Here is an 11,405-nt window from a genome sequence, read left to right as displayed (position 1 = left end):
TTCATCCACATTGTAAGTGCTTCACTTTAGGCGAAGGCCTTAAATCTCATCCAAATGATGTGCACGAGAAGGCGTAAAATGAGTTTGGTCAAATAATTCTAAGTGTTTGCAATACGAACAACGCTTTGATCAATGCACTTTCCAGTAACAATTTTCCCATATTAACAATAACTGGATTTTCCGGACCACATTCAACCTTGTACTCCTTACAATTTACATTACAAAGTGAATTCAAAGTGGTAAACAATGCTTCCCCAATTTAATTAGCAGTGGAGCCTCCCACTATACAATTCACTTCCAACTCCGTGTGGCAAGTGGCAGAATCAATAAAAAGTCTCTTGCTCCGGTCATTGTGTGGACCCAGCAAGCCATGATATTCTGCAAAGAAAAGTGATGTAGGGATTTGCAACAGGCAATTGATACTGTCCATAGGTTTTTTTGGGTGAGATCGCATGAAAAAAAATGTCGTTAAACCCACCAACACTCCACATGGCCAATCGGTAAGGTTTGTTCACGTTAACAAAACGTGCCAATTCGTTACTAGTATAGCACACCGGTGTGTTGGAGAGTAAATCCACAAAATGTACAATTCGAGTACAACCTTTCCCCAGTAATTACAACCGGCATCATCAGACGACAGCCAGATTGTGACGGGTTTAACGACATTCATATGTACGCAATCTAACACAAAAAACCTCATGAATAATATTGGTCGCGAGATCCTACGTCATTGGAACCTCATTTGCCAGTAAAAAAATATAATTGTTTTTTTACCCTTCTATCTGGCAACAAAACTGACACCTTTTTTTACAAGGAATCATGTTTGCATAGACCACAATACCTGTTTTTTGTTTGCATTATGGCTGCAGGTATTGTGGTCTATGCAAACATGATTCTGTGTAAAAAAGGTGTCAGTTTTGTTGCCAGATAGAAGGGTAAAAAAACAATTATCGAGATCCTACGTGTGAACTAATACTGCTTTGTGATTTGCATCGCTCCTGAATCACCTCTTCAAAAATGGAGGAAGCTGTCCACGATATATATTTTTATATAAAAGTCAATGCAAATCAGTCTTGGGGTATGTACACATGTAGAATTATTTTTACAACTTAATATCACCAAGAGTGTTGAACAAAGTTATGATTTTTCCGAGACCAAGACAAGAATCAACAAGACTTGAACAGCGCATGACCTTTGTGTGTTGTGACATTCTGAGTAACACAGTTGACCCATCCGATTAAATTGTTCAATCCATAATGATATTAAGGCAGCTTTCACATCCTGGCTTGGGCCAACCTATACCGCACAATCAACCTCATCAAAGATCGTTTGGGACATCTTCATTCCTGTGTTCTAGTTAAAACTAACAATAACTGTTTTGCAAACAAAAATCTACACGTGTACACACCTTTACCCAGTCAGGTTGGGCGAATGCAGAGGCAATGAGATATTACAGCCGTGTGTGTTGTAGTTAATGGTGGGGCCTCAAGGAAAAGTAGAGGTACCGTTTCACACTTGGGGGGAAAAAAAAGGGCACACTCACTATTCATGAGTGCAAACCATGCGATGAAAATAAAACAAAACATGTGGATGGCATATAGGGCTTCCAAAATGCCATTCCTTCCTCTCCCACAGTATCATCCCCTAATTCTAGGTTTCTCCCCAATTATGTCTTCAATCTCCCTATCTCAGTCCTCTTATACCCCCTCTGGCCTTTCTGGACTCGATCCTTCCTTGCCTGTCTATCCTTCCTCCTCTATAGGTACCCCCCTGCCCCCACCACGTCATCCCGTTCCTTCCCCGTGCAACCCTGTCAGTAGGGGTAGAGCGGATGCCACCAGGACAGGATGCGCACGCTGTCCTGGTGGTGCCCGTTCTACTCTGCCTCGCCTTTATCCTTCGTCGCCTTCCTTGCCTCTCCCCCTGCCATCCCTTCCCTCCCTCCCGCGCGCGACCCTGTCAGTAGGGGTAGAGTGGGTGCCACCAGGGCAGGATGCGCACGCTGCACACGGGGTCGAGCACGACGAGGGGACCGGCGTCCATACGCCGGCGCGTCCGCCCGCGCGGAGCTGGCGAGTCGACAAACGCCAGCTTGACGCGGTGGTGCCGCATGTCGGTGCTCACGGAGATCATCAGCTGCGCACGCAACGGGCAAACGGCACGAGCGCACCACATGACGCAAGCACGATACGTGGCACGAGCTGAACGTGCGCATTGTCAACATGTGCGGAATACGATACGCGGCACAACGCAAACAACAAGTACATGCACAATACTCTGGGTCTTTCGGTAAACTCACGCAGATATAATTTTTTTTCTATCTACATGACTTTACTGAAAGACCCAAAGAGTATGAATTCCTGCAGTCACGAAAGCTTTCAAGTCAACACGCACAATAGCAACACAACGCACAAACAATCCAAGCACATGTAGAGTGCATATACAATACACGTACAATGTAAATCCAATACACATGCACAATTTAAGCACAATAAACAATGCAAGCCCAATGCTTACTACAATTGTAGTGCGCAACGCAAATACAGACAATAAAATAAGGGTGCTCCCCCCCCGCCACTCCCTTACCTGCGAGAGCGTCATGCCCATGACGACGGGCACGAGGATGAAGTTGAGCACCGTCACCTGCAGCAGGCAGCAGTCGCCGTCAGCGTTCTCGCTCACCCCCTGGTACTCGCGCGGCACTGCCAGGGCTGGCCGTGCCACCCCCCTGGGCGTCGGCCCCGTCCCCGCCTGCGTCAGCACAACACCGACCACCGCACGCATGCGTCATTCCACCGCCGCCTCTGCGATTCGATGAATCGTCACGATTGCATACGCACGCACGACACATTTTGCTTGGATGTAGATGTTATATTTAGCAATGTCATTTAAATGCCGTGACTTAAAGCTTGCGTGACTGCAGGAATTCATATTGTGTGGGTCTTTCGGTAAAATCACGTAGGTAGGTTCAAAGAAAAAAACAAAAACCTACGACGTTTCGATCGCATCAGGCTGATGACGACCGCTGGCGTTGCGATCGAAACGTTGTAGTTTTTTGTTATTTTCTTTGACCCAAAGAATAGCAATTTAAATGCCATTTGTTAATCCACTGCTTGATGATGGCATCCGCTCACTGTCTTGAAACATGGGTGGGGGTCGTTTGACTTCACCACACTTGGCAATGTGGGTTGATGAGGGGGCTGGGGGGGGTGACAGGACCAGTTCAAATACCACTCGCCACTGATTTTAGCCATGGACAGTAATAAAACTCAGGTCAGAGTTCAGTACAGTGTACAAACCTCTTAACCATCACTACTATCAAATTACTGAGGGTAATGTTTCTAGTTGCAATCCGCACTGCATAGTTGAAAAAGGTGGTGGTGCTTTGGCAGCTCAGATCCATTGGGGGGAAATTCCCCATTCCCTTGGTGGTGAGGGCTTTATCTCCCCATTGGATGATCATTGTTCATTTCCCAAAGGGATGAACAAGCAGTCAGCCCATATCTAGGACTTGACTCACAAGCTACATGTACATTTCAATGTCAACGACGCGGCAATCAAATGGTTGAGTCATTTTGATTTATAAATCTGCAATAACTACACAAGAATCAACACTGTACATCACTCACACCTCAGGAATGTCACTCGTGAGCGAGTTGGTGAAAATTCAGCCTCTTGGAAGCCAGTGCTGCAGAGTTCTGGATCTCACCTGTTTTCTAAATTTGAAGTTGAACTCCCACTTGTGCTGCTCCTGGCTGTGTGTGCTGCAGTTCACCCTTTTGTGCCATGACATGAGGCACTTGGGCAGACAGCAGAACAAGAGCACAGAAAACCAACGTGCAATGTCACTCCCAGACGAAGCAACGAATTTCATTTGAGTTGTGTCCATTCGACAGCCAAGTTATGAACACATTCCTGCGGAGGGAGCTGGTAGGAACGTTGGGTTGCTCGGTCAATGGCCAGGGTCAACGGCGGCGTGGTGTATTCCGCAAATATGCCCGACTGTGAGGGCGGGCACAAGCCGGCGTGAGTAGGTTAAATGTTGAGTTTTATAAGGGCACCACGGGGTGACCAGCCCGTCCCCACCGAGCCCCACCCCCCACCCTCCCCATCCAGCCCCTCCCCACCCTCCCATCCCTCCCCACCCAGCCCCTCCCTGCACGACGGACGGACACAGTAATCCCCTGTGGGCTGGTGTAACCAGGAGGTTCCTACCAGTAAGAAAACGATGACTTTCATACAGATTATGGGGACTGAAAGGGCAAATTACTGACCCAGTGGACATCCAAACAACATGCACTTTAGATTTTATATTCTATCGCACTGTGGCTTTCTGCAGGGTGTCAGGGCATGCTTGTGCACTATCGTACTGTGGCTTGCTGCAGGGTGTCGGGGCATGCTTGTGCACTATCGTACTGTGGCTTGCTGCAGGGTGTCAGGGCATGCTTGTGCACTATCGTACTGTGGCTTGCTGCAGGGTGTCGGGGCATGCTTGTGTACTATCGTACTGTGGCTTGCTGCAGGGTGTCGGGGCATGCTTGTGCACTATCGTACTGTGGCTTGCTGCAGGGTGTCGGGGCATGCTTGTGCACTATCGTACTGTGGCTTGCTGCAGGGTGTCGGGGCATGCTTGTGCACTATCGTACTGTGGCTTGCTGCAGGGTGTCGGGGCATGCTTGTGCACTATCGTACTGTGGCTTGCTGCAGGGTGTCGGGCGTGCTGTCGGGCAGTGGGGGCAGGTCCTGCACGCGGCTGCGGAAGGGCTCGTAGAGGTGGCACAGCGAGCGCACCACGTTGGCCTTGAGGCCGCGCTGGCACCGTGCCACCTCCTCGAGCTGCAGGCGTGCGGGCAACTCCGCACCGCGGTGATAGTATCTGCGCGCGCACAGAACGCAAACGTCCCGCGTGAAACCTGCACAGGCTGCCGGGGTGGGCGCTGTTAGCATGCACCCAAGAGGGCCGGTGCAGTGCACAAATTGCCCCTTTGTCAGAAATTGACATTAGAAAAACCCTAGAGATTGATGGGCAACTCTGCAACCAACCCCAGTTCTTTATGCAGGGGGTGAACAAGATTACATCCATCTTCTTGGTTCTTTCGGTAAAGTCACGTAGAAGGGAAATAATAAAATAATAAAAATAAAACATAATAAAATAATAAAAATAAAACATAATACAAATTGCATTGAATGTTTTATTTTTTTTATTTTATTATTTCCCTTCTACGTGACTTTACCGAAAGAACCAAGAAGATGAATCCCTGCAGTCACGAAAGTTTTAAATCGAAGATTACATCCTTCACTATAAAGCCAATTTCACGTGGATGACTACCAGCATTCACGATGAAGTGCACAATAAGCGTTTCACACATATACAAGACTTATGCATGAAAATATTGAACATAGGCAAAGCAGTTTTGCTGCACAGCTTGAGTTCGCATGACAAAAAGAAACTTGACCTATGTGCAGTCAAGGAGTGGAACCAGTGAGGGGGCATTCGGTAATGTGTCCCACTAAACTACGGTTTTAAGTTCTCGTTTGTTTTGGAATAAAAATTATTCAATGTATAAACAACTCCCAATTAGAAACGTTGTTGGTTGTGTAAGAACAAGTTTGTGTACAGTAGCAGCACGTTTTTGTACCGTAGTTCATATTCACACTGCAGTTAAAATATTATATAGTTAATGCATGCTCCATAAGTTAGCATTAACACGTACAATATTTAATATTGCATTTTACCCACATGAGTGTAAAAATTTGAAATTCATAGCAAGCGAATAATATAAACTCAAGTTTCTGAATGTGAAAGAAAAAAACCAGAGGACCCGGAGAAAAATACACGTGACCACGGGGAGAGAAAACACGCAAACTCCAAATATACAACAGGCGTCAAAAGGTTGGGGATCGAACCCACGAGCTCCTGCACACGAGGCGAGGTAGTTCAACATCTCGCCACTGTGACACCCTCTTGACATCACACGCGAAGCCCTCCAGCCAGGCCCCACCTGCGGTAGAGGCGAGCCCAGAAGACCGTGGTGCACGTGACGAACCACGCGCGCTTGGAGATGAGTGCGAAGCGGCCCACGTCTTCGGGCCGGATGTACGCGGCCAGCAGCAGCCAGAGATCCATGGGGAACTCCTGCCCTCCCTCGTCACCATGGTCCTCTGCCTCTACACAGCGGGAACATTGTAAAAAGAAAGCGTTGTTTAGTTGCGACGCACTAACAGAAGCATGTTTAATTGGTAGTATAGCCGTCTGTTTACATCTTGAATTATTGCGTTTGTCATTTCGCAAAAATATTTTGCCAGAAAATAAAATGCATCTAATGGAGCAATGATATGAAGATGTTTTGCAAAGCAGACAATACGATTATCGCCGTAGACCTTACATCGCACGATATATTGCAACATCGTCGTATCACAGCAGCCCTTAATGTAAACGGCTCGTGAGCCATCGCGCAGGAAGAAACTGAAGGGGCTCACTGCTGGCCGGCTTGCTTCTCTTCTTGCGGCTCTTGGCGTTGGCGTGATGCTGGGACTGCGACAACTCCTCTCCGAAGTCGGCACAGTCCGTGTCGTCCGAGTCACAGAGGCCGGCATCGCCCAGCTGCGCGCCAACCCCCGTCACAGGCACCATCGACGCCTCCAAGCCACACAGCAGCTTTGCTGGGACACAAACCACGCACAAAGACAAACATCTCCTGTATAACCTACACAGCCTATTGGGACAAGGGCTGTTATAGCCAAGGGTGGCACAGTCGGGTTTTTTACAATCGGGTTTGTCTTTTATATTAAACCCGATCATCTGAGATTGGGAGAAATCCGGTTTAATTGGTTCTATCGGGTTTTTTCCACCCATGGTTATAGCAAGAACCTATGAAGACCAGAACAGCACAAGGGGCGGTGGTTTGGTACCAAACATGGCCGCCTTCATCTCTCCAGTGCTGATATTTATACGTATGTGTATGTATGTCAAACTTATTTCGCACCATACATAGCCAACTGTGCCAATCGGAGGATCCGGGGAAAGGACAACAAACTCAACACAAAAAGCAGTTCTAAAGAAAGGGGCATACACCACACCAGGTGCTCATTTATGGCCGACACATATTTCCATATTTCACCTTTAATATCACTTGAGATGGAACATTTCCTTACGAAGGGCATCCAGAGTGTCGATTGACACATAGATCGCTAATACGATTTGATGTGGGAGAGGCCTAGAAAGTGGTTCCGATACCACCCGTCACTAAAGATAGCAGTGGCCAGGAATCAAATTCAAGTCGCTACATTCATAGCAGTGCATGCAAATCATCATTGCAGCTACGCTCCTCCACTGCTCCCTATAAAACCACTGCTCCCTATAAAAAACACACACCGAATGATGCAATAGCTTCCCTTTGCTCAGCAATGCAGACGTAACGAACGTGCCAAGTCTATTACGAGCACAAGCTCACGCCGTGTAGACACAGGGTTCCTAGAAAATGTACGATAACTTTCCAGACATTTTGAAGATTCTCAGGGTTCATTCTTAATGTCTGACCGTTAGAGACATGTTTCAAAATATTCACGCAGACTTTAATCGTTGATAAATTCTGCATAGTTATTTGGCTGAATGGACTTTCCAAAAGTCATTCCGCAGCATGGTAGCGTAATATTACAACAAGGCATTTGTATCGGGTCATTTGTATTCTGGGGAAAGGAGGCAGACCATTTACTTCATGGCAAGAGAGAGACTCGGTCATAAAATAGAGCAGAGGAAGGTCTTGAGCTTGGAATTGAAGAGGGGTAAGAGAGTGACAACTCGAATGTCTGGGGTAACGGAGAGTCCCAGGCGACAGAGAGCCAGCCACACACAGCTACAGACGACTGCCCAAGTCCACAGTTCTGAAGAGACCACACCTCAACCACGGTGTTCTCACCTTCTTTGTGTATGGCGTTCACCATGGCCTTCTTCACCCGCCCGGACTTTACCACCGCAGGGTCTGTGTTGGCGAAGTCCGCGACGGTCACTGCACGCACACACACACACACAGACACGTCAACCCATGTCGCGTCAAACACACGTTGGACGGATTGTAAAGTTCAAACGCACAGGTGTCCCACAGTGAGATTGCCTGCTTAAGTTATGGGAGTTGATTAATGACACCACATCTAATTGGAGCTTTCCTATAGTAGGATGTTTGCTAAGGGAGGGGGGTGGGGTCTTAAATTATGATGGGTAACATCGTCGAATTTAAGTAGAGGCATCGCACATGAATGTGGCCTTCTTAGGGCGGTGCTGACATTTACGAAATTACATTCCAATACAGAGCTATCCCACAGTAAGATATTATTACTAAGTGCTGTAGAGGGGCATTTAAAATCAGTCTCATGGCCTACAGATTCCAACCGCCAGTGTCCCTTTGGCAGTCAAGTTTAGTACACAAAAACTGCATTCCATGTAGGTTTTTTTGTTGGTTAGATCGCGTAAATGTGTGTCGTTAAACCCGCCACCACCCGACACAGCTAATTAGTAAGGTTTGTCGCGTGAACGGAACATGCCGATTCGTAACTAGTGCAGCACACCGGTGTGTTGGAGAGCAAATTCCACAATGTTGTGGAGATGTTGTAGATTTGCTCTCACATTCAAGTTATTGAATTAAATGGAATTGTTTCTGTTTGATTTTCCTTCATTCGCATGGTGAGTTACACAGATAAAGTTACTGTTCTGGATCGGCAACACGTTATACTTGATGCAATGGGTGTTTGTCATATTATTTGCACGGACCGTAGATAACACGCCACGGCAAAACTGCATAATCATTAACCACAACGATCTTGATGGTGATTGCGTTTATGACCCTTGAGCTACACACATTTGAAACCTTTAAAACGGACTGCATCAGCAGCTTTCCCCCTCTTTTTTCTTCCTGATGACGAACGCTTGTGTTGCGATCGAAACGTCGTAGTTTTTTTGTTATTTTCTTTGAACCTATCTACGTGACTTTACCAAAAAGACCCAAAGAAAATGGTTATTTTATTAAAATAACATTTTCACCACCATAAACCGGTCAAACAACTGCTGTTAGCCAATTGCGGAGATGAAGCCAGCTAATATTGTTCTGTGTAAGGCATCCTCGTGACCATCGTCTGGATGCCAACGGCGCCGTACACTCTGAATTGTAAATGTTCTAAGTGGTTTAAAGCTTTCGTGACTGCAGGGATTCATATTCTTGGTTCTTTCGGTAAAGTCACGTGGAAGGGAAATAATAAAACAATAAAATTATCACGTTTCGATTACAACACAAGCAAATCATCATCAGGTGTGAAAACCACAGAAATAATTTTTTTTCACAAAACCACAGCAAAAACATTTTCTTGCTGTGGGTTTCAACACCTGATGATTGCTTGTGTTGCAATCAAAACGTCGTGATAATTTTATTGTTTTATTTTTATTATTTCCCTTCTACGTGACTTTACCAAAAGAACCAAGAATATTCTACATTTGAAGCTTTCGTGACTGCAAGGATTCACTCAGTTTTTTTCGGTAAAGTCACGTAGGTAAACATAAATAATAGAAATAAAGTATCCACTTGGTGAGGCAGTCAAACATTGGTAGCCTTTCGGATATAATTATCTTACCAATGTGCTATGAAGGGACATCGGCCGAAACGTCGCCCATTATATATTTTCCTTTTTTTACGAAATGTACTGTACTGTACCCGCCCTTACCATATGCGGACTTTCCACCACTGGCCGATGGCTGTTGGACAGGGCACGAGCACCGCCTCAACGGAACATTTGAGCAGAACACAAACAATATCTCTTCATCTGTGTGAGGTGGGGGGAGAAGAGCTTAATAGCTCATCGGATTCCTCCAGTACAAATATTAAGTTTAAAAAAAAAACCTCCTTTACCAAGATGGCCGCGTTGACACGTGACCCCCTCCCCGGTGCCCCTCCCCCCCCCCTAACCCCGCCCCTCGCGCGCCTCTCTCCTCAACGTTACCGGCGTCCCCGCACGAGTCGCCGCCACCGCCGCGCGACTTCAGCCGTTGTCTCTGATTCCCCTTCCTGGGCATCTTGCGCGACTCGCCGCGACTCGCGTCGCGCTCACTGCCATGACGGCGAGCAGCGCGACGCGGAGGAAATTAAACATTGGAGCCGGCTGAGCGGCAGCGGCCCTCCTCCCGGGTCGGCGGCCATGACAGACTAAGCCCCCCCCCCGCCTGCCTCCACTCCCCCTCCCTCCCACCGGATCCCCTGCCCTGCCCCCTCGCACCTTCCCCCTTCCCTCACTTCCCCACCCTCACCTCCGTCACTCCCCGCACCCCCCTCCCTCACTCCCCCTCCCTCACTCCCCCCCACCCCCTCCCTCCCTCACTCCCCCCATCCCCCTCCCTCACCTCCCCACCCCCTCCCTCACTCCCCCCACCCCCCTCCCTCACTCCCCCCACCTCCCTCACTCCCCCCACCCCCCTCCCTCACTCCCCCAACCCCCCTCCCTCCCACCCTCACTTACTCTCTCACACCCCCCCCACCTCACCCCCCCCCACCCCCTCCCTCACTCCCCCCACCCCCTCCCTCACTCCCCCCACCCCCCTCCCTCACTCCCCCCACCCCCCTCCCTCACTCCCCCCACCCCCCTCCCTCACTCCCCCAACCCCCCTCCCTCCCACCCTCACTTACTCTCTCACACCCCCCCACCTCACCCCCCCCACCCCCTGCGCTGCCACGCGACTCGAGCTCATGGGGAGGACCACCCAATGGGGACTTCACGTCACCATTAAAGAGTGACGTCACCAGTGAAGAGTGACGTCACCAATGAAGAGTGACGTCGTGCCACCGAGCGGGTGACGTGAATAAACGTTGTGAGCGCGTCACGTTTGGTGACAAAATAAACAGAACGGCGCTGGGAGACATTTCGCCTCCTTTTCAATTTCTTTCCCGCCACGTGAACAACAAACTTGTTCTTTACATTACCCACCGGACCTTCTGTGACTGCATCATTTCAGCAGCATTGCTTCGGTACAAGCGCAACTCTAAGAGACCCGAATTCGGCAGACTCGCGCTTGCTTTAAGGGGCCGTCCATAAATGACGTCACGCACCTAGGGGGGGGGGGGTCAGACATTTGTGACGATGTGTGACGAGGGGGGGGGGGTTTGAGAAATGTGACGTCACATCAAAATGCGCAACTTTAAATAAATATAGACAACACGTTCTACTTAATTAAATATACTTTTTAATGTTTTCTCCTACAACATCAGAGTGCAGCGCCACATTAAATACGCACTACAATGACAATAGTTTAAAGCGACATTGAGCGTCACCGTCAAATGGTGACGTCATCGCATCGTTGGTTTCTTTCCACGTTGACATGACGTCAAAAAAACCCGCCAAACCGGCCCGCCCACGACGTAACATCT

General features: G+C 48.3%; 1 protein-coding gene across 3 annotated transcripts; it reads right to left on the bottom strand.

Moving 5' to 3' along the window:
- Positions 1-1,032: 1,032 nt before the first annotated feature.
- TMEM183A (transmembrane protein 183A) lies at positions 1,033-10,988 on the bottom strand. 3 transcript variants are annotated; one of them, XM_078594143.1, is made up of 8 exons: positions 10,966-10,988; positions 7,920-8,009; positions 6,481-6,663; positions 6,003-6,168; positions 4,693-4,876; positions 3,710-3,799; positions 2,587-2,751; positions 1,033-2,136 (listed from the first exon to the last, which is right to left on the bottom strand). In XM_078594143.1, the coding sequence occupies exons 2-8, from the start codon at positions 7,942-7,944 to the stop codon at positions 1,960-1,962; spliced, it is 990 nt and encodes a 329-aa protein (XP_078450269.1). In that variant the 5' UTR covers positions 7,945-8,009; positions 10,966-10,988; the 3' UTR covers positions 1,033-1,959. The 3 variants fall into 3 exon arrangements, with proteins under 3 accessions (XP_078450269.1, XP_078450267.1, XP_078450268.1); XM_078594141.1 differs by lacking the exon at positions 10,966-10,988 and adding an exon at positions 9,988-10,199; XM_078594142.1 differs by lacking the exon at positions 10,966-10,988 and adding an exon at positions 9,712-9,876.
- Between the last annotated feature and the right edge of the window lie 417 nt (positions 10,989-11,405).

Source organism: Lampetra planeri, chromosome 5 (assembly GCF_965212315.1).
Source record: "Lampetra planeri chromosome 5, kcLamPlan1.2.h2, whole genome shotgun sequence".
NCBI classification, from domain to species: Eukaryota; Metazoa; Chordata; class Hyperoartia; order Petromyzontiformes; family Petromyzontidae; genus Lampetra; species Lampetra planeri.
Note: the sequence above shows the minus strand (reverse complement) of the source record. Positions and strands in the feature narration are given on the sequence as shown.

Bases quoted from the DNA above. Each gene is read 5' to 3' on its own strand.
- TMEM183A (XM_078594141.1), bottom strand. From the start codon at position 10,060: ATGCCCAGGAAGGGGAATCAGAGACAACGGCTGAAGTCGCGCGGCGGT. The intron at 6,664-7,919 runs GTGAGAACACCG...TTTGTGTCCCAG, and splicing joins GAACGCCATACACAAAGAAG to CAAAGCTGCTGTGTGGCTTG. The intron at 3,800-4,692 runs GTACGATAGTGC...TGTCTGCCCAAG, and splicing joins ACACCCTGCAGCAAGCCACA to TGCCTCATGTCATGGCACAA.